Source organism: Pygocentrus nattereri, chromosome 4, assembly GCF_015220715.1.
Source record: "Pygocentrus nattereri isolate fPygNat1 chromosome 4, fPygNat1.pri, whole genome shotgun sequence".
Classification (NCBI taxonomy): domain Eukaryota; kingdom Metazoa; phylum Chordata; class Actinopteri; order Characiformes; family Serrasalmidae; genus Pygocentrus; species Pygocentrus nattereri.
This window is the reverse complement of record NC_051214.1, coordinates 21,706,742-21,734,213: the sequence shown is the minus strand read 5'-3', so window position 1 is coordinate 21,734,213 and position 27,472 is coordinate 21,706,742. Positions and strand designations below refer to the sequence as shown.

The following is a 27,472-nucleotide window of genomic DNA, read 5'->3' as shown; positions in this document are numbered from 1 at the left end:
ATAATCTGATAACGGGAGAAAATCAGATTGTGTCAGTAATCTGAACAACACGTTTACAGGCACTCGAGTAGTCAGTTAATGGGAAACTCTGGGTCTACACGAGTCAGACAGTCATCGGATTTCTGCTTTGCAACCAGCCAATAAGCTCACAGAAGAGGGCGCGACATAAACGCAAAATAAAACTCAAACTTCGTACAGCATTTTTTTTTAAACATCGACCCATTTCGCCTGAAACTATGAGCAAACACCATCCAGAAGATGAAGAATATTTAAATCCTTTATCTCGTGTTTGGTTTCAGCGCCGCTCCCAACGTCTTTGGGACAGCAGTCTTTTCTCGCGCATGCGCAGACTGAGAAATCCGAGATTGAGTTTCCATGCACTGAGAAATCTGATCACTGAGCCAAACTCCAGCCTCCTTATCGGATTTCCCGGTCTGAGTTTGTATGATGTTTACATGACCAGCTGAATGATCGGATAAATGAATTTTTATTGGCTGCAGGTAAACGCACTCGGTTGGACTTGTGAGCCGACTTCGTTTAAAAGAGTCGGTTCACAGGGACGATTCGTTCTCGACTCGCTGAAGTCCAGCCCAGCAGCCCGGCTTCGCCGCAGAAGACAGAGGGAGCTGGGGAACACGCGAACAGAGCCAAGACCTCAGTCCTCGGATCCATCATCGCTATGGGAATTACACCGCTGACCCCCGACGACCAGACGCTCGCCCCCCGCTGCACGGGCCTCGCTCCCCTCATAACACAGACTATAAAAAGCCGGACGCAGTTGCAGCATTAGGACGGAGTCGGCTCCCCTGCACAATGCGGGTGCCCTGTTGATGCTCTCGACGCAGAGATGCTCCACCTGAGGTAGAGAAGGACCCTCTCTCTGTGTGCGAGAAGCTCATATTCTGAGAAGACAACGGGAGAAAATGCCTGCCATCTGTTTATCTCTAACGGTAAGTCACGGACAGCTTTGTGCTTTCATCCTTATTTCCATGGTCCACGCGCATCTCCTGTGCCGAGAATATTCTCGCTGGTTTTAAAGGGACAGTGTCGGTTTAATGCCTAGGAGCTCTTACCACACTAATGCCACCTTATTCTAATAAACAAGACCCCCTGTTTCCCCTCAGATTCACTCATATGTCAGAAATGTGTTTCTTCTAACAGGCAGGATAGAGAAAGCAGGAGCGTTCAGGCCGGTTGTTGTGCTGTGACAGTGGGTGTTGTTTCTCTATGGGAGCTCACAAAGGCCACTGCTGTCTTTTGTTCACTAGTGATGGGAAGAAGGTCTTTCTGTAAGACTGTTCCTGCTTTTCTAGCCCTTCTGCAGCCAGTACGTCTGACCTGAAAGCCATATTGGGCTGATGCGCCAGTTACACTAACAGTCTTTGCATTTTTTGTAGCCTTATTATAAACACAGCTCATATCAAAAGTGACATTTGCTGTATAAAGGGGTGAATACACACTCACCAGCCACTTTATTAGGTACACCTGTTCAGTTGCTTGTTAACACAAATAGCTAATCAGCCAATCACATGGCCACACCTCAATGCTTTTAGGCATGTAGAGGTGGTCAAGGCAACGTGCTGAAGTGCAGACCGAGCATCAGAATGGGGGAAGAAAGGGGATTTAAGAGACTTTGAACATGGCGTGGTTGTTGGTGCCAGATGGGCTGGTCTGAGTATTTCAGAAACTGCTGATCTACTGGGATTTTCACGCACAACCATCTCTAGGGTTTACAGAGAATGGCCCGAAAAAGAGAAAATATCCAGTGAGCTCCAGTTGTGTGGACAAAAATGCCTTGTTGATGTGAGAGTTCAGAGGAGAATGGGCAGACTGGTTCGAGATGATAGAAAGGCAACAGGAACTCAAATAACCAACCAAAACCTCTGAGGAATGTTTCCAACAGCTTGTTGAAAGTGTGACATGAAGAATTAAGGCAGTTCTGAAGGCAAAAGGGGGTCCAACCTTTTACTAGTACCTAATAAAGTGGCCGGTGAGTGTATAGGTTGTGCTGTGTATACGTAGCCTACACACATCACTTATCCTACCTACAAACCACTGCAGTGAGACTTGACTGCACCATGTTTTCAAGCCTCATTTCCAGGAATGTTTCTTGAAGGCAGGGGATCTGTTGTCCAGGGACAAACGTGGACGCGAATAGCTCCCAGAAGTTGTTTGTTCATGCTGTCACGCTGACTCTGAACTTATGACAGGTCGTAACAGGTGTGTTGTTCTTTTCTGGTCCTGAGGAGAGGATATTGATTCCATTAGGCTTGTGATATCATTGCCGTGCTCTGGGGTTACTGCCAGAAATTTTCTTTTATGTTTATGTACCCAGCAGCCCTGACCATGCTTGCTCAGACCCATCAACATCTTTATGAAGTCATGTTGCCTCAAAAGGAGATGGGTGTTTTTGCCCATTACTGGTACAAATGCTTTGCCAACGGCAACACATAGCATGATAACTGTACGTTGCTGCGTATGTACAGTTATGACAGGGTTATGTCAGGGTTATGTAAGGAAATAGCTTCACTAGAAAGAGTCGGCCTTTTATTCGCTGTGTCAGATTCCTGCCCTGGGTCACATTCACACTTGTCCTTTGGGTCTTGATCAACACGTGGTCTTGCTGGCATCTAAGGGAATCCCCCCCTTAACCACCCAACCACCATCACTTCCCTCCCCATCCCACCACTGTCACCACTATGCCACCAAGGTCCATGGTGTTTCTGCTGCATAGTGTGATGTTTATGGGACGTTAGTTCTGAACTGGCATCAAGGCCAAGTAATAATACCCTGGTCAGGCATAACATTATGACCACCACCTTGTCCATTTTATTGTCCACTTACTGTATAGGTGCACTTTGTAGTTCTACAGTTACAGACTGTAGTCCATCTGTTTCTCTGATACTTTGTTGGCCCCTTTTACCCTGTTCTTCAGTGGTCAGGACCCCCATGGGCCCTCACAGAGCAGGCACTATTTGGGTGGTGGATCAGTCTCAGCACTGAAGTAACACTGACGTGGTGGTGGTGTGTTAGTGTGTGTTGTGCTGGTCTGAGTGGATCAGACGCAGCAGTGCTGGCTTTTAAACACCTCAGTGTCACTGCTGGACTGGGATTAGTCCACTAACCAAAAATATCCAGCCGACAGCGTCCTGTGGGCAGCGTCCTGTGACTACTGATGAAGGACTACCAGCACAAACTGCAGCAGCAGATGAGCTATCGTCTCTGACTTTACATCCTACAAGGTACGAGTGTCTAACAGAGTGGACAGTGAGTGGACACAGTGTTTAAAAATTTCAGCAGCACTGCTGTGTCTGATCCACTCAGACAAGCGCAACACACACTAACACACCACCACCACATCAGCGTTACTGCAGTGCTGAGAATGATCCACCATCCAAATAGTACCTGCTCTGTGAGGGTCCATGGGGGTCCTGACCACTGAAGAACAGGGTAAAAGGGGCCAACAAGGTATCAGAGAAACAGATGGACTACAGTCTGTAACTGTAGAGCTACAAAGTGCACCTCTATCTATCTATCTATCTATCTATCTATCTATCTATCTATCTATCTGTCTATCTGTCTATCTGTCTATCTATCTATCTCTAGAACACATACACCCAGCATATAAATAGAAATTGAGCAGTAAATCATATGTAAGTTTGTAGAGGATGTGTTAACGTATTTGGTCTGAGAGAACCAACAAAATATGTCCTTTCGCCAGTGTTGATCAAAGTTTAGCACATGACTGGATAGAACTGACTTCCTTCAGACATACACATCAATTCCATGTGGATAAATTGTGTTACATGGACACAATTTTGACTTTCTTTGTCTAGATGTGATGTTTTGTTTATGTCGATTACTTTTTGCTGGCAGTTTGATTAAATGGCCTCTAAAGTACTCTAAAAACTACACTCTCAGAAATAAAGGTACTAAACTGTCACTGGGGCAGTGCCCATCTTGTCACTGGGGTGGGACCCTTAAGGCTACATCTCACTACCTTTAGACAGGGAACATAACTGAACCATAATCCACTGAAATGATATTTATTAAGCTGTACTGACTCCACACACCCCGCCTCGCCTCCAGGCTTTTATTCTACTGTTCTGTTATAAAACATTTGCTTATGAAAAGGAACAAATACCAACTTTTGACCTGGAACAACTGATTTAAGGTTCCCAATCAGACCTTTAAACCGCTGTAGAACCTTTGAGGGAACATTTGCATTGTTTGTGCTTTGATGTAGGACAAATGTACCTGCACAGAACCTTTATTTTTAACAGTGTAGAGCAAAAAAGGTCCAAATAAATAAAGAAGGCGGGGCCGCAGATTTGCTGAGTCGTGGTGGCTCTTCATGACCCGCCATGCAGCGCTGCAGCAGAATGGTGATGGGCTGAGGAAGAGCAGCTGTTATGTTCCTAACCTATTTAAACACACACACTCACAGGCTGTGTCGGTCTCTTGGTCAGCTCAGCCTCATCCACTGGTCAGCTCCGGTTCTGGGAACTGATGAGTCATTTGATACAGCGCCTAGAGCCTGTTTGAACTTTCAACCGCAGCTGAAACTCAGCGCATGTAGAGAGGTCCTGACGACTGACTGAAATATAGCTGAGTGTTTGTTTAATTAAAGCGTGGTCTAAATTAGTCACTAAATAGTGGACCAGCGGCTCCAACCTGCCGTGTAAAGGATGGAGCTGTTTATACCAGTGCAGTTCACCAGGTTTTCTGCCATTACTCTTGAAATGGGCATGATTAATTCATTCATATCAGTCTGACAGTAGAGGTCGGCAATTTGACCAAAGCATTTATAGTTGTTATTATAAATGACAAAGTTTGGACGCTGTGCAAAATGTAAATAAAAACAAAATGCAACGATGTGCAAATCATTTAAACCCTATATTTAATGGAAAATAGTGCAAAGACAACAGATTAAATGTTGAAGCTTAGAAATATTACTGTTTATTTGCCCATTTTGAATTTGATGCCAAAAACATTTCAAAAAAGTTGGGACGGGGGAACGAAAGGCTGGTAAAGTTGTATAATGCTAAAAAAACAGTGACCCTTATTAGTCCCACAACTGGAAATTTTAACCTCCGCATTTAACCCATCTGTGAAGTGAAACACCACATACACACTAGGGGGCAGTGAGCACACTTGCCCGGAGGGGTGGGCAGCCCTAACCGCAGTGCCTGGGGAGAAGTTGGGGGTTAGTTGTCTTGCTCAAGGGCACCTCAGTCATGTACTGTCGGTTCTGGGGATCGATCCCTAACCTCCAGCCCATGACTGCCCCCTTTTTTTTTCCTTTTTCTTTTTCTGATTAAGGTGGTGGTTAATTGGCAACATGTCAGTAACATGACTGATTGAATCTTTCAGAAGATGGGGAGGTGTCCAACAGACTGCACGATGAAATAATGAAACAACTCAAGAACAATGTTTCTCAATGTAAAACAGCAAAGAACTTTGGAATTTCATCATCTACAGTACATAATAACATTAAAAGAATCAGAGATCAGAAATCTCTGTATGTGAGGGACGAGGCCATTCAGACGACGTCTTTTTCAGGGAAGGCCTTGATTAATTCAGCAAGACGATGTCAAACTGCATTCTGCCTGTATTACAACAGCATTGCTCCATACTAAGAGTCTGGAAGCTAAACTGACCTGCCTGCAGTCCAGATCTGTCACCAACTGATAACATTTGGCGCATTATGAAATGAAACATATTACAAATGAGACCCTGAAATAACGAGCAGCTGAAATCCTGTATCAAACAAAAATGGGAAACATTTCAATTTCAAAACTACAGCAGTGTCTCCTCAGTTCCCAAACACTTACAGAGTGTTGTTAAAAGAAGAGGTGATGAAACACAGCGGTAAACAGGCCCCGTCCCAACTTTTTTGGAATGTGTTGTTGGTATCAAATTCAAAATGGGCAGATATTTAAAAAAAATAATAAAATCGTTCAGTTTCATCATTTGATTTGTTCTCTTTGTAGTATTTTCCTTTAAAAATATGGTTTACCATGATGTGTACATCATTGCATCCTATTTTATTTATGTTCTGCACAGTGTCCCAACTTTTTGGTAAATGGGGTTGTGCATTACATCACAGTATGCTTTTCTGAATTGTGTATATTATCAGTACTTAAAACGCAACTGACCAACTGCATGTTTCCTTACAAAGAGAGCATAATTAGGCCTGTTCAACTGAAATAAGTGCAGCACAGCATGTAAAACGTTGAATGGAAATCATTGTACTGATAGTTTTTGTTAGTAATTTGCAAGCTCTGTTTTTCTCTGCTCCATCTTTTTAAACTTCAGGAGAATGCTTTAACCTCTTAAACTCCTTGAGACCGCAGATGGTTCCAAAACGCACTACGTCATGTTCTTCATAACGTTCATATTTCATAAGCTACATTCAGAAGCTGGGCGTCGCATGAGGCTGTAACTCTTCTTTCCAGTCAAATAGATGATGATGTCTTTTTAAACCTTTACAATAAAAGAAGCTGAACTCAGTTTGTTTTTTCTACTGAAAGTCGACCCATTTTTTCCCAAATCTGGGCTATAAACTATAAACAGGCGGCGTCTCTTCAGTGATCTGCTCTGTAAACATTACTTTTATAAATAAAACACAAAGAGCATCAGAGATTTTTGGCTTTCAGCAGTAAATTGTAAATTTACAGTAAAATATGTGTAGATCATAAAACACATGTTCTGTTCATTTGAAGGGAACTTTTAGAAAAATAAATAAATAAAATAAACATTTATATTTATATTATATTCATGCAGTTACTGAATAATTTGCCTTATGAGTTGGTCGCTTAAATTCAGATGGTCAAACCAAAACATACCCTGGTGAATATTAAATGGCCTGGATCCACCGGCGGGTCCTGTAACCTAAGAACAGCTCAGCCAGTTTGCATTGACGTCCCCAGAGTAACTGAATAGCATGCATTAGTATGTAATAAGATTATGATTTTAAGGGGATAAACAAACAAAGAATGGCTGTCACAATGTGTCCATACCTCAAACAAACTGACATTAGATGAAGTGAGGCAGCGATCAAAGCACACAGTAAATGCACGTCAAACTTACTACCTACAATTTCAAGCAAAATTCAGGATTCACTTCTTTAAATGTAGGAGCCATTTTCTGGTTGAATGAGTTCTGAAAGGCTCATTTATAGAGATGCAACTAATTGTTACTATCATTTAGCTTGATGAACAGTTCCCAATTTCCCATCTGACTGAAAAAAACTGTGCACGGAAACACAGATAACCTGAGCTTGTTTAATCCCTTAAATGGCCAGGGCCCACTAGCGGGCATAAAGTTTTATTACACCCTTATTCAGGGAGATTCACTTGAAAAAAAAGGCCCCATGTATTCTGTAATAACTCTTGCTAGGATGACACAATCTGAACAAAACAACGTGCAATGACTCCTCAGTATATGGAGCTTCGGAACAAGTCGGGATGCCCCTGCATCGGAGCAATGAGGTAGGTGCTGGACAGTCGTTCTGACGTTTAACCTCCGTTTGCAACTTCCCAGGTGTGAACCGGGATGCAATCAATTACACATCCATCAAGGTATGTAGCATACCTATTTTTTTGGTTCATTTGGTTTGTTTCATCCTAACAGAAGTTACAGCAGAATATTCAGGGCCTCTTTTGAGTGAATGTCCCTGTATAACCTAAGAAAAGCCTTAGTATGTAATACACCTGGGCTTTTAAGGGGTTAAAATAGTGTGATGTTATATTTTTGTCATATCGTTAGTCACCGTCTTACTAGTGAGCTATAAAAAACACTCTGGTGTCTAACAGCAGCACCTGACAGGCTCAGGTGTATAACAATGCCAGAACGAAGAGTGTTTTATTACTGATTTACAGTGCGATCAGGTGAACCTTGTAAACACATGAATTTCCAAGTTTATCACAAGTCGAAGCCACTCCTTGCAGTGGAAAACTCCAGTCATGTTACTCAAGTTACAAGAACAGTACATTCTCTGAAACCACATGAACACAGTAGAAACTTCAATTACTGTATCACAGTGTACTTAACCCTTGTGTGGTGTTGATGTTGTTACTCAGTGGACAGGTGGACCCACAAATCAGTACAGTCATATCAGTTTGGGTAAAAATACCAGATGTTTAAAACATCACAAGTGTCCAGCATAGGGTTCTCCTTTAGCAGCTGTAGCCAGTCAGCAGCCAGTTCATGTTGTTCACCTTCACACACACATACACACACACACATACACACACACACACACACACACACATGCTAACAGCAGGCCATGTAGGAGGAGAACAGAGTGAAGGACACAGCACCTCCACACTTTTACTCCCCATGGGTTCAGCCCAACAACACATGTAATATAAATGTGGGGGGGGACAGAATGAAGGAACAGAAAATGAGCAACGACCAAGAATCTGATGTTGAAATAATAAGTCACATCATTATTTCTTCTGGTAAACATTGAAAATGGGTCCCAGAGACCTGAACTCCATACAAGGGTTGAATGATTGTAACACTGAGCACCACAACTTCCTCCAGAATGTAAGCAGGCCCCACTAGTAAGCAACCAACAATAAATCATTGGTCCATCATAGCTGATATGCGTAGTATTTACATGATGGATTTAACAGTTGCCATTGACCAACCAAACATAAACAACTCTTGGTTGCACTCCAGATTCACAGATTTAGATCATCCAAATGCACCATAATTATGGAGCTGAGCAGAAACCGTGAGTGTGTTTACATGCACTTAATAATCCGGTAACTCCAGAAAATCAGATTTTGTTAGTAATCTAATCAACACATTTACATGCACATGAGAAGTCAGATAGTGGGGAAACTCTGGGTCGACATGAGTCAGGCAGTAGTCAGATTTCTGCTTTGCAACGAACCAGTAAACTTACAGAAGGAGACGTGATGTAAACGTAACGTTAAAACTCAGACCTTCATACTGTGGCTTATTTTTAAACATTGCGCCGCTTTACCTGAAAATATGAACATACATCATCTAGAAGACGAAGAATATACAACTATTTCATGTTTAGTTTCAGCATCACTCCAACAGTGTTTTGCTGCATCCCGTGGTCTGTTTTCGCTCACGCAGACTGAGAAATCCGAAAGAAATCAGAGTAAGAGTTTAGAGTGGAGAAATCTGATTACTGAGATAAAATCCAGCCTCTTAATCAGATTTCTAGACTGGAGTGTGGTGTTTACATGACCATCTGAAGAATGGTATAATATATACACACTATATTTCCAAAGGTATTCACTCACCCATCCAAATAATTGAATTCAGGTGTTCCAATGTCTTCCATGGCCACAGGTGTATAAAATCAAACATCTAGGCCTGCAGACTGCTTCTACAAACATTAGTGAAAGAATGGGTCGCTCTCAGGAGCTCAGTGAATTCCAGCGTGGTACAGTGATCGGACGCCACCTGTGCAATAAGTTCAGTCGTTAGATTTCCTCACTACTAAATATTCCACAGTCAACTACAGTGGTATTATAACAAAATGGAAGTGATTAGGAATGACAGCAATAGGGAACGGCAACTCAGCTACACTAAGTGTTCTCTGGAGTGACGAATCACACTTCTAGGTCTGGCAATTCGATGGATGAGTCTGGGCTTGGCAGTTGCCAGGAGAACGGTACTTGTCTGACTGCATTGTGCCAAGTGTAAAGTTTGGTGGAGGGGGGATTATGGTGTGGGATTGTTTTTCAGGAGTTGGGCTCGGCCCCTTAGTTCCAGTGAAAGGAACTCTTTTTGCTTCAGCACCAAGAGACTTTGAGGGAACAATTTGGGGACGGCCCCCTCCTGTTCCAACATGACTGCACACCAGAGCACAAAGCAAGGTCCATAAAGACATGGATGAGCAAGTTTGGTGTGGAAGAACTTGACTGGCCTGCACAGAGTCCTGACCTCAACCCAATAGAACACCTTTGGGATGAATTAGAGTGGAGACTGCAAGCCAGGCCTTCTTGTCCAACATCGGTGTCTGACCTTACAAATGCGCTTCTGGAAGAATGGTCAAAAATTCCCATGAACACACTCGTAAACCTTGTGGAAAGCCTTTCCAGAAGAGTTGAAGCTGTTATAGCTGCAAAGGGTGGGCCGACATCATATTAAACCCTATGGATTAAGAATGGGATGTCACTCAAGTTCATATGCGTGTGAAGATAGCCAAGTGAATACTTTGTCCATCAGACAGTTTCTTACTATAAGAGAAAACAGTGGTAGAATATTAAATATTCATTATCATCATGGCAATTGCCACTGCAGACTCATTGAGAAAGTAACTGATAGCTGATTTTTTGTCAAGTAATTGTGTTTAATCAAATTATGAATTGTGACATCATTAAACATGATTTGAGTCCTTTCATTTTGAGCAAGTCCTCACAAACCTGAAGGCCTTTCCACTGGTGTGGTGGCTGGTTTGTGCAGACTTGAGATATGATTAGTTTGGAACACCATGCACTTCATGACTGTTATCTAAAGTTGAACTTCCTGAATTGAGATTCCTTTCATATCTTGTTTTGCATGTTCCTTTTTTAAGTGCTTACTGGACAGAAACATCCTCTCTAGTCTCCCTGATGAAGCAACAGTGTGTCATTGTGCAATAAGATTTTTTTTCCTCAGAGGGCCTCAGTGTCCAGGCTGGCATTGTCCCGCCATCAGCAAAACTGTCCCCTTCACTGCCCTACTTCAAACCCGGCCTCTCTCTGTGCAGGCTGCTGGCTTACTGCATTGCTCTCTTGTGGAGCAAAGGCTGATGGGAAAGCTCGGCTATGCCAAATCGCTATTCATTTTCAGCTGAGTTCAGCTTTGCCCACACCCTGAGCCTGAAAGAGTGCACGACACCTCACAAACGGCAACACATGCACCCAAGTCAGTGGAATGGAATGGCTCTGGTGGGTTTTGCTGATGCCATTCGGCGAATTTTAATGTCACGTGTGTCTTGGTGAATCACACCGGCATGTTCTGAAAGCTGTTTCCCGATGCAGTTTCTCATTTCAGCAGTCCTAAAATTTTACCTGAACCTAAACATAGCCTGAGGACATAGTGCCCGAATCCAACCCTGGAATCTCTCCCAACAAATTTCTGTTCTAATCCGATTTCAGCGTGACAAAATTCTAGCTGAATTTAATGATAGCCCATCAAAATTTTGTGTGAAGCATGTAAGCTTTCTGTCCAGACCTGACTATAGCCCAACAATATTCTGTCTGAATCTGACTGTAGCCCAACAGAATTCTGTCAGAATCCGACTGTAGCCCAACAGAATTCTGTCTGAATCCGACTATAGCCCAACAGAATTCTGTCAGAATCCGACTGTAGCCCAACCAAATTCTGTCAGAATCTGACTGTAGCGCCAACAGAATTCTGTCTGAATCCGACTGTGGCCAAACCGAATTTTGTCAGAATTTGACTGTAGCCCAACAGAATTCTCTCCAAATCCGAATGTAGCCCAACCAAATTCTGTCAGAATTCGACTGTAGCACCAACAGAATTCTCTCAGAATCTGACTGTAGCCCAACAGAATTCTGTCTGAATCCGACCGCAGCCCAACAGAATTCTGTCAGTATCCGACTGTAGCCCAACCAAATTCTGTCAGAATCCAACCATAGCACCAGCAGAATTCTGTCCAAATCCGACTGTAGCCCAACAGAATTCTCTCCAATCCGACTGTAGCCCAACAGAATTCTCTCCAATCCGACTGTAGCCCAACCAAATTCTGTCAGAATCCAACCATAGCACCAGCAGAATTCTGTCCAAATCCGACTGTAGCCCAACAGAATTCTCTCCAATCCGACTGTAGCCCAACAGAATTCTCTCCAATCCGACTGTAGCCCAACAGAATTCTGTCAGAATTTGACTGTAGCACCAACAGAATTCTCTCTGAATCCGACCGTAGCCCAACAGAATTCTGTTAGAATCTGACTGTCCAAAAACAAAAAAAAAAAGTCCAAAAACATTCTATATATATGGACCTGACTGTAACCCTACAAAATTATGGCCAAATCCAACTGTAGCCTGACAGCAACCTGTCAGAAAGTTCTGTAAGTCCCTACCAGCTACAGACTGAACAAAGCTCCAGATTCTGAACAGTGGCACTTGTTGCACTACCCTGATGTCTGTTGTTGTCAGATCATGGCTAAAAAAAAATAGTACATGTATTTACCATTAACGTGATTATTTAGTCCCTGTGATGGACTGGCAACCTGTCCAGGGTGTGTCCTGCCTTCCGCCCAATGATGGCCTGGATGGGCTCCAGCACCCCCCGCAACCCAGAAGGATAAGCTGCTTAGAAGGTGTTTGTGTGTGTGTGTGTGTGTGTGTGTGTGTGTGTGTGTGTGTGTGTGTGTGTGTGTGTGATTATTAGTGATCAAAAAAATACATTTAAAGGCTTCTGTAACGTACCAGAATGATTCAGACACTTTCTCAATTCTTTATATTAACTCTAGCAAGGCAAACAAAGACAGAAACAGGTGAAGTTGATTAGTATTCGGGAGAGGCAGAGCGGTGATTGGAGCGCAGTGGAGTGTCAGGAGTATAATCTCCCAGATGGAGTCCATGGAGGTCTCAGAGCCGCAGGGATGCATGACAGCTTTAAGCAGCATCTTAACAGTCTTCATTCTGCATGGATAAAAGTAATAAAAGAAGAGGACGAATAAAATGAACACACCATTTAAAAATTTTTTTTTTTATCTGAACCAGACCAAACCTGATGTGCATAGCCAAGTCCTGTCAGGTTCAGACAAATATTTCAAGCTCTTTTTGCACTTTCACTTTGCAGTGAGTGATACATTATAAAATGCCATGGATTTTCCTTCTAGATATTCATGTACAGAAAGTGATTATGCATATTAGAGTGCATTGCTTCCCCTGTTGCATCACTGGGAGCTCCTTGGCAAGGCAGCCAAAAAAGTTGGAAAAAACTTACTTGTTCCAGTTTAATCCCCAGAATAGGAAATAAACTATAGGCACTAACATAAAGAACTTTATGTTCAGTAAAAATTATGAAAGGGATCTGATGTAAGTGCTGGGTAAGCAAAGCAGACGAGTGTTATGCATGTATTTGGCAGAGTAGAGTGCAGTAAATCTGTAATCGCTTCAGAATGGCGGTGCATTTAGGCTGCGTTTATTGGCTGGTTGTCAGTAAAAGTCATTTTGAAGGTTTTCCGCCACATTGCAAGCTGGACATTTCTAAAGTTTTTAAAGTATTTTTAATGTTTGACGGTATGATTTTCCATCGTTGGAGCTGTAGCGTAAAGAGAGAATGAATAGACAGAATGTTAAGGGCCTGCTTGTGTTCTCCGAGCAGTCAAACTCACACTGAAAGAGAGTACAGTCTAATTCTAAACATGCTCATATCTCTAACAATGTACGCTGAGAAATCAAAGCGTCTTTAGATCCAGTAAATATATTAATCTTTTTCTGAAACAAGAATTTTATCCACTATTGTTTAAAATGGAAAACTGAATTCCATCTTGAATTCTGTGAAGAGGTTTTGATTATACCAAGGTTAGATTTGACCAGACAGTCTGATTGGTTGGAAAACAATCGGTTACGATTATAGTAACAAGTAACTAAAATGGTTACTGTGCTCTACGGTACTGGATCTACTTGTTTTGTTGCAAAAGACTGCCAATATTAAGGCTACACTATGAAAGATTTGGGGATTTCCACCTCTCTGGTGGAAATATGTAATTGGACACAGTATATGCACAAACATTTTATAATGTGGGTTGTGCTTCGGACCCCTTCCCTGAGTGGATGAATCTGATGATTGCAATGATATTGAGTATGTGTTCTTAGGGCTGGGTGATAAAACTATAATGATAATTATCGCAATATAACTGTCCTCGATAGAACTATAAGAAAGTTCTAAAATAAATTTTCAGTATAATAGATTGTTCCCCCGCGACCCTGACGGAGAAGCGGCTTAGAGGATGGATGGATGGATGGATAGATTGTTCTCATGCTTCCACGTTTTAGCGACAGCCCTGGTGGCATTTTCCACTGCAAGGAAAGCGACAGAGGGCACCCTTCAGAGTTGTTAGACATAATAGGGTGGAGAGGGAGTCGCCAATTATATACATTCCCTGTTTGAGTGGAGCGACTGGCAATCTGTTCTCCTGTGACCAAGTGCGTGTGATGAGATCAGAGGTGTAACTGTCCTGCCCTACACTCACCTCTCTCCATATGTCCTAACAAGCTTTAGAAGAACAAGTGACCCTTATTAGTCCCACAATGGAATTTCACCTCCACATTTAACCCAACACCATATACACACTAGTGAGCACACACACTAGGGGGCAGTGAGCACACTTGCGGAGTGGTGGGCAGCCCTGTCCGCCGTGCCTGGGGAGCAGTTGGGGGTTAGGTGCATTGCTAAAGGACACCTCAGTCATATGGGGATCGAACCAGCGATGTTCTGGTCACAGGGCCAGTTCCCTAACCTCCAGCCCTCAAGTGCCCCCAGTTAGCAGCGTTAAATCATGTCTGTTCCTCTCAACTACAGAACTGTTACTCGGTTGGTTCATACAAGCTACAGCCCTGATCTAAACAAAAGTAAACTGAAGAAGCTGTGAAGCATTGGGAAGCGGGAGAGCGCTATCTTTCCAGGCTAGCTGTTTAGCAATTGATGATACTGTAGATGAAACACGACACAGAAGCACTACTTTCACTTTAAACGTACCGAAAGGAGGACTCTGTTTGCCTGGTGTTGACATATTGCAGTTCACCCCTCAAACTACTCAATAGAGTAGAGAAACCCAGTTGGCTGCTAGCTGGTGTCTGAATGCTGTGATTTACTCTGATATGGATGTGCTAGGAGTGATGGCAGTAAGGCGGTGTGATCCATCATTGACGTGCCAAGCCAGCTAATGTTTGCTGTTCGTACTAAGCTGACATTGTTGAGAAACTAAACAGTTTAGTGCTGTTGTTGGCTTTGTAACGGGACAGCCGAGCCTCGTCACCAGACAGATAAAAATAATCTTTTTTTTTCTTAAATTATGACTAATACAAAAACTGCTGATGAAAACAGCTCACCAGACACTTTCTCTCACTGTCCCATGACAGACCTGTGAAATGTTCCACTGTTTGTGTTCTGACCATGATGGATAGTTTAAAACAGCAACTGACCACCCAGGAGCAAAAATCAGCCTTCAAACTTCAAACTGTCGCGACATGTATTGATATCGGACGATATAAATTTTGTTTATCATGATAACATTTTTGGCCATAAGTGTCCTTTGAGGATATGAGTGAATTATCTACTATTGTCATCATATCTCCTTCAATCGAATGTTTACTGGAGGGGTGAGCAGCCCAAGCCGCAGCACCCGGGGAGCAGTTTGGGGTTAGGTGTCTTGCTCAAGGACACCTCGGTTACACATTGTTGGCTCTGGGGATTGAACCGGCGACCTTTCGGTCATGATGCTGGGTCCCTAACCTCCAGCCCACGACTGCCCCTAATCTAAAGCAGAATTTAAGGCTGTTAATTGACCATTTGCAAAGTAATGTTTGACATGCCTCTCGTCCAGTCACGACTGTCTCCTCCATCGAGAGCAAAGCTCTGACACAGCTCCTCAGAACAAACGCAAGACCTACATAAAGCCATACTTCAGATTAGTTTTACATGGGAAGGCACTGTAATTCGATCGATGAATTTGGTAAGTACTAATTCCAGAGTGATTTATTGTCTGTAATTCGGAAAGCTTGGAGCTCCCGCAGTAAAAGTAGTCCTGTTCGAATCCATGTTACAGAAACGTAATAACAAAACCGGCGAGCAGGAAATAGCACATCTGTAATTTTTTAATTTTAAGGCTAGCAGCTGAAATGGAGCTTGATTTGACCTAAATCTTTAATCCTTAAATTTATGACTGGACAACATTTTTGGTGATGGCCGAATTACATGGAGAAGGAAAATGACTTATTTCCATTGTTCTTCTCACACAGCAGTGAGATTTCTGTCTCACTGGGCGGCGTTTGGTGAGCTGAATGATCCCACTTTGCCCAATTCTTATTTAGCAAGCGAATTTGTAGAGAGAAGAATAGTCACACCCAGCATTAAAATGAATCATTTAATATGGAGCATTTGAGCAAAATCATAGTTTATAAATGTTTCATTATTTCTACATTAGAAGAACGCATTCATTTCCTGAACACAGCGCTTTTGAACTCCAGTTATAATTATAGATGTTTAAAACAGTGCCGCATGTTTGTTTATGACAGTATGTCAGTGGTTGCAAAGCACTTCACTCAGCCGAGGAGCTCATCAGTTTGCCAACCAATCAGCACCCAGTATCGGTAATGCTAACCAATCAGTGCTCAGTAGCAGTAATAATAACCAATCAGTGCTCAGTAGCAGTAATGCTAAGCAATCAGCTCTCAGTAGCAGTAATGCTAAGCAATCAGCTCTCAGTAGCAGTAATGTTAACCAATCAGCTCTCAGTAACAGTAATGCTAACCAATCAGCTCTCAGTAGCAGTAATGCCAACCAATCAGCTCTCAGTAACAGTAATGCTAAGCAATCAACTCTCAGTAGCAGTAATGCCAACCAATCAGCTCTCAGTAACAGTAATGCTAACCAATCTGCGCTCAGTAACAGTAATTATAACCAATCAGCTCTCAGTAACAGTAATGCTAACCAATCAGCTATCAGTAGCAGTAATGCCAACCAATCAGCTCTCAGTAGCAGTAATGCTAAGCAATCAACTCTCAGTAGCAGTAATGCCAACCAATCAGCTCTCAGTAACAGTAATGCTAACCAATCTGCGCTCAGTAACAGTAATTATAACCAATCAGCTCTCAGTAACAGTAATGCTAACCAATCAGCTATCAGTAGCAGTAATGCCAACCAATCAGCTCTCAGTAGCAGTAATGCTAACCAATCTGCGCTCAGTAACAGTAATTATAACCAATCAGCGCTCAGTAGCAGTAATGTTAACCAATCGGCGCTCAGTAGCAGTAATGCTAACCTATCAGCACTGAGTAGCAGTAATGCTAACCTATCAGCGCTCAGTAGCAGTAATGCTAACCTATCAGCACTCAGCGATAATGCTTGCTTTTGACTTACCACAAAATTTGTTTGCTTTAAAAGGGAAATATACTGGTAAGTTTTCTTTGCTTTTTAGTTAAATGCATCTTTCTATAATTAAATAAAAGTGTTGGACAAGTTAGAAACTATTTGAACTGTTCATTTTTAACCATTTAGCCATTTACCCATATTCTTTGAGATTTTGGCCGTCTGTACCTTCTGGCGTTGTGCAGTCTTGTTTTTGATATAATAGGAGAAATAGGAAGTGGTCAGCCTCCCGTTAAACTGGCTCTGATTCAGCCATACAGCATGTTGTTACTGTGGGGAAGTGCGGCGCCTGCCATGTAATGCTGCCATAAACGATTTTAATGATGATAATGTCGCAGGCAGTTTTGGTAATATGGGGAACTTATGCAGACGTCCTCTGATAAAACTCATCCAGCTCAAACGGGCCATCCCTGGCGTTAACTCATCTGAAGGTATAGCCTCGGTCACTCAAGCCTTCTCATTTATTAGATGTGAAAATCTGCTGCTTAAATGACCAGGGCTAAAAGATTTCCCTGGGTTGATTAATGTCAAAATGGTTTAAAAAACTGTCCGACATTCATATTTTCCTCTGTGCTTCAGATTTTTTTCTGTGCTACTGACCTTTGTAGTCTGGTAGAACTGGTAGCTGGTGGCCTGAGCTGATAGTTAGATAGAAATAGTGACAACCACTGTGATGTCACATCAGCAGGTTTTCTAGGCCTTCTTTGTGTTGTTGTGTTTGGATCAAGTGTGTAAAATAAACATTGTTTTAGTAGAACAAGAACTTTCGTAGGTTGTCCAGCTTTTCCTGCTCACTGCCTCTTTTCATTGCTAATTTGACTGTAGTGTCAATGTTATTCAATGTGCTTTATTGGCTTCTTTCTTTAGCTGCTGTATGCTCTGGTCGGCGATATCCAGGCCTTAACCCCCAGCCCTCTTGCTACAGAGGGGCCATTGTCGGCCCGCCACTACCGCCACACTGATCCAGCCACTGGCAGCCAGTTGGTGTGTGACAAATGCCCGGCCGGCACCTACGTGTTGTCCCACTGCACGGAAACCAGCGTGCGTGAGTGCAGCCGCTGCCCGGAGGGCACCTTCACGCGGGGAGAGAACGGTGTGCAGCAATGCCACCGCTGCCAGAGACCCTGCCAGGCACCTTTAATTGAGAAGACCCCCTGCACGGCTACTTCGGACCGGACCTGTGCCTGTCCGTCAGGCACTTTTGCTCAGGCGGGCGAGTGCCGTCCCCACTCACAGTGCCCTCCCGGCTGGGGTGTCCGGAAACAGGGAAGCGACACAGAAGATGTGCGCTGCCGCAAATGCCCACGGGGTACCTTCTCTGATGTGGCCTCAACCACGGAGAAGTGCCGGGCGCATACAGACTGCCAGGAGCAAGGGCTGCCACTGGTGCTCAAAGGCACTGAGAAGAGGGACAGTGTGTGTGGAACGCAGCCATCGAGCCCAGCTTCAGCTACCCCATCCACACACGCCACCACTGACTCAGCACAGAGAGGTAAGAGTGGAAAAGCAAGATCTGCCACTTAGTGCTTACAGGGCCAATTCACTAACCTCCATCCGACGGCTGCCCCAGACCATGTAGCTGAGTTAAAGTAGAGACACCCAGGTAAAATATTACCCCAGTAAAAGTAGAAGTTCCTCCATTTAGACCTCCACTTGAGTAAAAGTACTAAATTATTTCCCTTTAAATGTACTTAAATATAAAGTAAAAGTACTAAAAGAGTAATTATGGCTCTGATGTCCTGTTATCATTTTATAACAAGACTCGCTTCATGAACTCATTTTAGGTGAAAATCCTCCAGTGTCTCTCTTGGTAAACCAGTCTTTTAATAGAACGTCATTAATTAGTGACGCTGACGTCTATTAAAATGATCATAAGCACAAAACACTGAAGGTAAACAGTTTCCATCAGGGAGAACCGAGTGGCTCTGAAATCACTTTTTACACACAAGCAAAGTTTCAGTTTAAGATTTATTTACAACTTAGTTCCAAGTTTAAGTTTAATAAAAACTGGCTTTAAACTCAGGATCACAGATGAGCTCCTTTACTATGTTGATCTGTAGGTCTCTGTTCATAAACATAAACCAGCCCAAACTAATTTACTATAAAATGAAATGGTGTTTGTATAAATTCAGAAAAAAGCCGCGTCAGTCACGACTGCATATGTGGACATATTTCTATATTGTGCTCTATTTACACAAAGTTAGGTTAGTTCATCATTTATGTTGTACACACTCTCCCAAAATTTTACGCTGCTGCTCTGATGTTGAACTGTGTGCTGCACTGGGTCGGTATGACCAACAGGTCAAAACAAGCTCTAAACAAAGTGACCGCTGTGCCCTGATTGGTGCTCTTGCTTTGCGCTTCTTTCGTTTTGACATGTTACGTTTTTATACACACAGAAACCAAAAGGAACGACAGATTTCTCAAAATGTAGTGGAGGAAAAAGTCAGATATTAGACTTTGAAATGTAGTGGAGTGAAAGTAAAAAGTCGCCCAGAATGGAAAAACTTCAGTACAGATACACGAAAAAATACTTAAGTACAGTAACTGATTACATTTACTCCGTTACTGTCCACCACTGGATAAGATATTTCTAGTATATCTGTTGTCTCAGGAGATCTCACTGGGTGAATCCATGATTCGGGTGCCATTTATGCGCCACTGATATTACATTTATAAATATATATAAAGACAGCAAAACATTCTAAATGTAGTTTCACAACAATCTATGTGCATGTTTTACAACAATAACTTAACCTCTTACAGGCCTTGGGACCACCGGTGGTTCCAAAACACACTTGGTCATATTCTTAACCTTTATATTTCAGAAGCTACATTCAGAAGCTGGGCGTCGTATGAGGCTGTAACTCTTCTTTAGAGTCAAATAGATGGTGATGTCATTTTAAACCCTTATAATAAAAGAAGTCGATCCGTTTTTCCACAAATCTGAGCTATAAACTATAAACAGACGGCGTCTCTTCAGTGATCTGCTCTGTAAACATTACTTTTAAAAAATAACATGAAGAGTAGAAATTGTAAGCATATAGCAATATATTTGATCATTGCACGCACATCTTCTAAGCCGCTTCGGGCAGAAGGCAGGATACACCCGGGACAGGTCGCCAGTCCATCACAGGGCAAACAGACAGACAGACACATTCACTCACACCTAGGGGCAATTTAACATGTCCATCAGCCTGACTGCATGTCTTTAGACTGTGGAAGGAAACCCACGCAGACACGGGGAGAACATGCAGACAGAGAGGACTGTGGTCACCCGGCTGGGGGATCGAACCCAGGCCCTACAATAAATAAATAAATAAATAATTTTACATTTAATTCATGCCATTACTGAATCCTGAATTTGCCTTATGATGTGGTCGAGTAAATTCAGATGAACAAGCCAAAATATTCGCTGGAGACAAAGAGGTTAAAACACTGGTAAAACCTACACTTAGAACAGCAGTCTGTCCCAGCACTATATACACTATATACTGATTACAATGAAATATAATCATGATAATACCTCAAAAAATCCTGTTTTTGCCTTAATGTATGAATCCATTAGCATCTCATGTTTGAAGTGTATTTATCATAGATTACGAAAAATATGCATTTTATTTGTCCCACAGCATTCATTCACCTCTGTTACCTGAACATTTACATATACACAATATCATACAAATAATATGCAGACCATGAAGACCATGGGAAGAAAAGTATGTTCTCTGAGTCTTTTCTCTTTACTTTCTGTGTTAATGTGAAATTGACTGACTAGATCATTTTAAAAGATAAATTTAAAGTCAATTCTTAATTTAACAATGTGAGCGATCATTAGCTGTGGCTAATCCTTTTCAAGTCAGTAAATCAAGTAAATGCGCTTAATGTCCTCATATCATTAGCATGGGTGCTACCCAACTGACTACCCAAAATCATTTAAACCATTAACATTTCTGTTGGTTCCTGGTGGTATCCAGTAGCCACTAATGGTGTTTTATTTTTCCTGATGGGTTGATATCACAGTGTAAAGGAGTCTGATGGTTTAATACGTGTCCTGGGCCTGATTCTAGGTGCATTTGATGGTTAACCATGTTTCGTATATTTGATAATACTCAAAAATTTACTCAATTTATTCACTCAAAAATAAGACTTAGTTAGTTCCTAAGATGTGGTAACCTATTTTTAAATAGTTCAATGTGTGTTTCAGTGTGGACAATGAAAAAATAAGGCTTAGTTTTTCAGAGTTGCAAGGGCTAAATGGCACCCAAATCACGGGGTCACCCCTTTAATGCATTTAGTAAACAGCATTTGTAAAGTAAAACAAATCTGATTTTTCTCTTAAATGTAGTCGGCTAATTAAGGACTGTTTATTCTGAATTTCTTTAGTTTTGCTCTGGAACTTCAAGCGAAAGTATCTAACGTAGTGTAGCTAACAAAACAGTGAAGCTTTTGAACAGTGAAGTTGTTAAGTGCTCTCATACCTGCTTAGCGCTGCTGTTGGAAGAAAATCTTTTTGACATTTTTCAGTATTTGACATAATATTAAAATGAAAAGAAAAGAAAGAAATGGCCAAAAATGACTTTGAGAAAATTCTGGTTCCATTGACTTACATTAAAACTAAAGTAGGTTTTTTGCTTCTCCTGTAAAGTTACCATTTTGGAGATACGAGGTTTTCTTCTGACAGCAGCGATATGTGGTTTCTGACATTTTATAACAAACTACCTGCTAGAAAAACCAGCATATCGCTGTTGTCGGGGAAAAACCTTGTATCTCCAAAATGGTAACTTTACAGGAGAAGGAAAAAACATACTTTACTTTTAATCTCAAGTCAAGTCAATGGAACCAGAATTTTTTCCAAGTCATTTTGGGCTGTTTCTGTTGCTCTGTTCATCAAGAAATTTGCACAAACTATGTCAAAAACTGAGAATTGACAAAAATGAAGATACGAGGTTTTGTCCCGACAACAGCAATATGTTTTGTTTTGGATGCTGGTATGCTGGTCAACCATCATGACCATGTTGGGTGACCACCTAAACCAGCACTACACCAGCTTAGATCTGCTTGGACCAGCATGCATTCTATTTGTGCTCTTTTTTTTCAGCAGGTCTGTTATCTACAAATTTTTCTTTTTTATTTCAGCTGTTTTTTAATGCCGAATACTTGTGTTCATTAAAAAACCATTATGTCATGTCAGCTTAAAGTACTGATTAGCTACACTGACCTTTCAGTTCTTGTGCAAAACTACAGAAGGCCAAATTTTGGACACCACAAATGTGTTGGCTGGTTGACTACTAAGTTCAGGCAAAAAGCTGTGAACTGTCTGCCCTCTGCTTTAGAGGGAGATCACTGTATTACAATGGCGCTGAACTGTTCTGTTGTTATTGCAATAGAAACTATCCATTGATGCTGCTAAATGGTAAAACAACAATACCCACAATGCGTTTCATTACCATTGTCTCAACGTGGGATGGCGAAACCTGCCGTAAGATGTTTACATTACTCAAGTGTGGTTTTGAGCATCAAGCATGACAGCAGTGTAGCTGTTTTCAGTTCTTGGCAACAGTGATGTAAATTGTTGTGCCATTTTTCCTGTAACCAACCATGGAATATCTAAAGGTGTCCAACAATTATTGAAAAACTCTGTCTAATTAAATAATTATATAATTATAAAATAATTAAATAATTATATTTAATTTATATACATATAAAATAAGGCTGTTTATTTATTTTTATTTATGTTTACTTTATTGCCATTAACACACATTGACTGGCATATTAACATATAATAAATTCACCTTGCGATTGGGGCTTCACTTATGATACATGTTGCAGGGACAATACATGAGCACATGCGCATATCCACACAGTATATGCCTCCATACACATATTCACACATACAAAAAATCCCTTTTAATTGTAACTGGGCTGTCATGTGTTCCATCATATAAGCATGCTTGACTTTTTGGAGCCATTGTACAATCGTTGGGCGATTAGGCGTCGTCCAATTAGCCATAATTAATTTTCTTGCAACCACCAACATAACATGCAGTATGTAACGCTGGTCATTGGTAAACATGTCTTCAGGTATCACTTCCAACAAGAACCGTAATGGGTCCATGGGACTATGAACTTCTAGGAATTTCTTCGACTCCTCTTCTTCCAGAATGTCTTTATTTTTCGGACAATCCCAGAAGAAGAGTATGATCGCTAACCATACCGCAGTTTCTTCAGCATTTATTGGTAGAACACATGCAACCAATGGTGTCCTGAAATACCACACTTTCCATAACTAGCTCCCAACCCCCTGCAACATCTGGATCATGCATTTTCCCAAACGCCATCCTCCACTACTGTATTCAGCTCCAATTCCCATTGTCCTTTGAAATGTGAAATGTTGTCTTCACAGTCAGTCATTCTTGTAGATATAAGATATTTGTTTTTTTGTTGATGCGCAGTGTTCAGACAAATTTATAAAACGGGTTTCCATATTGGTTGGTTGTCTTTTAATAATATCCCAGTTTGTGTTTATTGTAATATGATATCTGATTTGTAAATATTTCAATAAGTCACTTGATGGTAGTGCAAACCTGTCTTGGGAGTTGTGAGAAAGATTTAAGTATATTCCCATCAGACAGCCCTTTAATTGTTTTCAGCCCATCTTTTATATGCATTATACCAAGAATGTAACCAGTACTTTTAGGTAGTAGAGAAGTTTTGACTTGGCCTGAAACATGTTTAACATCCCTTCATTGGGGGTGGGGGTTGGGGAGGGTCCTATGTAGCTGTTATAAGGCAAAATAGTTCCTAAATAGAGCCTTTAATTTCAGATGGACCACTCTTTTACCATTATCACACTAACATATAAAAAATCAGAAGATATACTGTATGTAGGTTGGTCAGTTTTGGTAGTAAATGAAATGGCAACATTTGCATTGTAGACATCATAACCTCTGGTTCCTATTACCACCACTGTAAAGAGTCTCCAAGTTTCTCTACAGTGAACCATTTCACATCAAACCACACTGAATGACTTGGTTTACATCTCAACTGCTGAATAATGCACAACTCCAGAGAAATGGACAGAATTCTCTTTTAATGAAAAGCAGTGGACAGTCAAATTCAACTGCCCACTGGTTGTAGATTGAGTGAGTACAGTGCAGCGAGATGATTCCTGCCATTCTTTGGCAGTTAAAATAATGTGCAGCTCATCACAGGTGGAATATATTACTGTTTATTACTGCACTTATCAGTAATTCAGTATTACCTGGCAACATCTTCAGATCCAACTGCAGTTCTGTTTGAAAACATCCTGTTCTTTGGTGAATAGAGTGGATCGGATAATGAAAGAGAGGACAGGAGACGGGACATTATGGCATTATTAGCAGGAGGACAAGGTGGTCTGTGGAGTGTCAGTTAGAGGAGGAGACCAAGTGTGAAGAGAAGTGCGATCGTTAGGAGCCTTTGTTATTCTGATCGCCACCCGACCCCCCAGTATCTCAAAGAAGTGCAAGACTTTTGGTAGAGATGAGGAAACAGTGGCTATGAGGGATCTTTGGGAAAGTCTGGCTGGTTTTTCAAACAGTTGAGAAGCTGCTTGAGGCAGTATTTTCTTTATCGGACAGCCCCTGCTTGCTTTGGTAAGTTGAGATTTGGCTCGTCGGTGGGCTTTGCTTCTTCTTGCAAAGGTCTTGTATCTCCATTTTTGTCGTTTTTCAGTATTTGGCATAATTTGAAAATGCCTCTTGCCCTTTACGTTGTATGTAAATTCCATGAAGAATGGATCAAAAGAAACAGCCAAAAATGACTTGGAGAAAAGTCTGGTTTCATTGACTTACATTAAGTAGGTTTTTTCCTTCTCCTGTAAAGTTACCAGTTCCTTGGGGTCTGTGTTGTTGTTTAGTCAGTGTTTGTTGACCCGTGGAGTATATAGGATTATATAGCTAACACATAAAGATAGATTCAGCATGAGGCCAGTGTTAATCAGTGATATGTATAACACAGTCTCTGCTCAAATCACTAGTAGTAGCGAGTCTTGTTTGTGGGTGGGTTTACATGCAGTGTGGTATCTTGCCAGCTAGGTCAGTCTACAGAGCCTGAATGTTGTTGATGTGGTTCATCAGCTTTCCCTAAAAACCTTATAAGTCTCAGTAATCCACAAGGGACAGACAGTTAATATGTCTAAAGTACTATAAGAAATAAACTTGTTTTGTTGTCCTTTAAAAATATAATCGCTTCACAACAAAACATAACCAGCTGCTCTTTGCAACTGTGTGAACATTTCATGCCAAATGGAGCAATAGAAATGGTCTGAAATGACTTAAAAGAACAGTTTTAACATATATTAAAGTTATATATAGTTTTCTGTTAGTTGTTGACAGTGATGTTCAAAATTGTGGAATCACTTCACTTGTGCTATTAACACCTTTTGTTATTTTACACACAATAATAATAAGTTATATAATGTATACTTACACATTATAAAGCAGACACCAAAAGTTATCTTTAGATTTATATATTTTTTTTGTTATTATTTTTTGCCAAGTCTTCAGCTTTAACCTTTGTCATTCTGGATATTCATTTTCTTAGGACTTCATTCCTGATGCCGAACAGCTTTCTCTGTCATTTTAGAATCATTTACATCTCTATTAATCATTCTGGACGCATCCAAAATGTCTTCATAGCTTTCAGTTAGTTATTTGAAAGTTGCACTGGACAAGTTGCACATAACTAACACATTATAATCATTTAATACATTTTTCTGCAATTAAATTGGTTCAAAATGTTTGACCTGTTGTCCAAACTTTTAAACAGTGATGTAGATCTTGGTGACACTGATTCACGTTCCAGGCCTTTAGCATCTAATCTTCTTGAGAGGTTCATAAAATTATTACAAAGTGTTAAAGTTAAGATTAACGCCGGTTTATAGGGAAGAAATTCCCCTGAAGCAGCTAGAGGAGCAATCACTTGAGTACATGGTGTGGGAGATTATGTTGGCGACGCCACACAGCTGGAAGCAGCCTAGCAAAGCTCCACTTTGCCTCTAACCCTGCGTGGCAGCTTGCTGGCGACTGGGATTACCGTGTTAGATATTCTCCCTTCTGTTTTGTTGTCTGGGTTAAGCGCATCTTTAGGAGTGCATTTAATTCTCTTTATCTTTCTCACCCGCCCACAGTGTCCCCATTACATCTCTCTCTCTCTTTCTCTCTCTGTTTCTGCCTTGTCTCTCACAGTGCCTGCAGAGGCTACTTCAGCCTGGCCATCAACAGCAGTCACGGACTTAGCAGCGCAGCCTCCCAGCAGTCCACAAATGGCCTGGGGCTTTGCAGACGTTGCCACACCCACAAGCGTCTCCGAGGCCAGCCAGGAAGCCGCAGGGATCCTGAGTGCTACTACCCAGGATCCTCTGAGGAGGCACCGCAAACACCCCCCTTCAAGCAACTACCAGCCTACTAATCAGAGGGCTATGGAGAGTCTGTCGGAGACCAAGGGCCAGGGTTTGGCCTACAGGCCCATCAGGAGAGGCTCGCCACGGCCCAGTATGCACAAGCACTTCGATATCAACGAGCACCTGCCCTGGATGATTGTGTTACTGCTGCTTCTGGTGCTGGTGGTAATTGTGGTGTGCAGCATCAAACGAAGCTCACGGGTACTCAAGAAGGGTCCCAGGCAGGATCCCAGCAGCATCATGGAGAAAGCCATTCACAAGAAGCCCAGCTCCCCTGCACATGTCAAGGAGAAGTGGATCTACTACTCCAATGGCCAAGGTGAGAACGGCTTTTAATACACCGTTATTCACCACATTATTTCATTTGTTCTGCAGACAAGTTTGTCAGAAAACTTGTCAACACAGTCATCTGCTTAACCCATATATAACCAGTCAACTAAGATGTCTTTGGTGTCTAAAGTATAGCATTGGAACTATGAGGCTAATGTAGCTAAGTAATACTTAACCCTTGAGGGGTGTTGACGTGACGTCAACTCAGTGGTCTGCTGGACTCACCACATTATTGGTTGTTGAAATCAATACAGCCATAACAATTTTTGTAAAAATACCAGATGTTTAAAATATCACATGTCCAGTGTAGTTTCTCCTTTAGCAGCTGTAGCTAGTCAGCAGCCTATCCATGTTCTCCACCCTCACACATACACACACAGACACACACACACACACACACACACACACACACACTGCAGGCCATGTAGGAGGAGAACAGAATGAAGGACACAGCACCTCCCTGCGGGTTCAGCCCTACACCCCATGTGACTGACAGACACTGAAAATGAGTTATTTTATATTTTCTTCACAGAAAATGAGCAAAGACCAAGAATCTGAGGTTGAAATTTAAATAAATCACATAATTTTTTCATTTG

General features: G+C 41.7%; 1 protein-coding gene across 1 annotated transcript in view; it reads left to right on the top strand.

Moving 5' to 3' along the window:
- Positions 1-579: 579 nt before the first annotated feature.
- The window catches only part of tnfrsf21 (tumor necrosis factor receptor superfamily, member 21), a 65,108-nt gene continuing 38,215 nt past the window's right edge, over positions 580-27,472 (top strand). Inside the window, exons 1-3 of the mRNA XM_017722438.2 lie at positions 580-950; positions 17,969-18,593; positions 26,332-26,865. Of these exons, the coding sequence (XP_017577927.1) occupies positions 924-950; positions 17,969-18,593; positions 26,332-26,865 (1,186 nt within the window). The 5' untranslated portion in view covers positions 580-923. The remainder of the gene's footprint in view (positions 951-17,968; positions 18,594-26,331; positions 26,866-27,472) is intronic.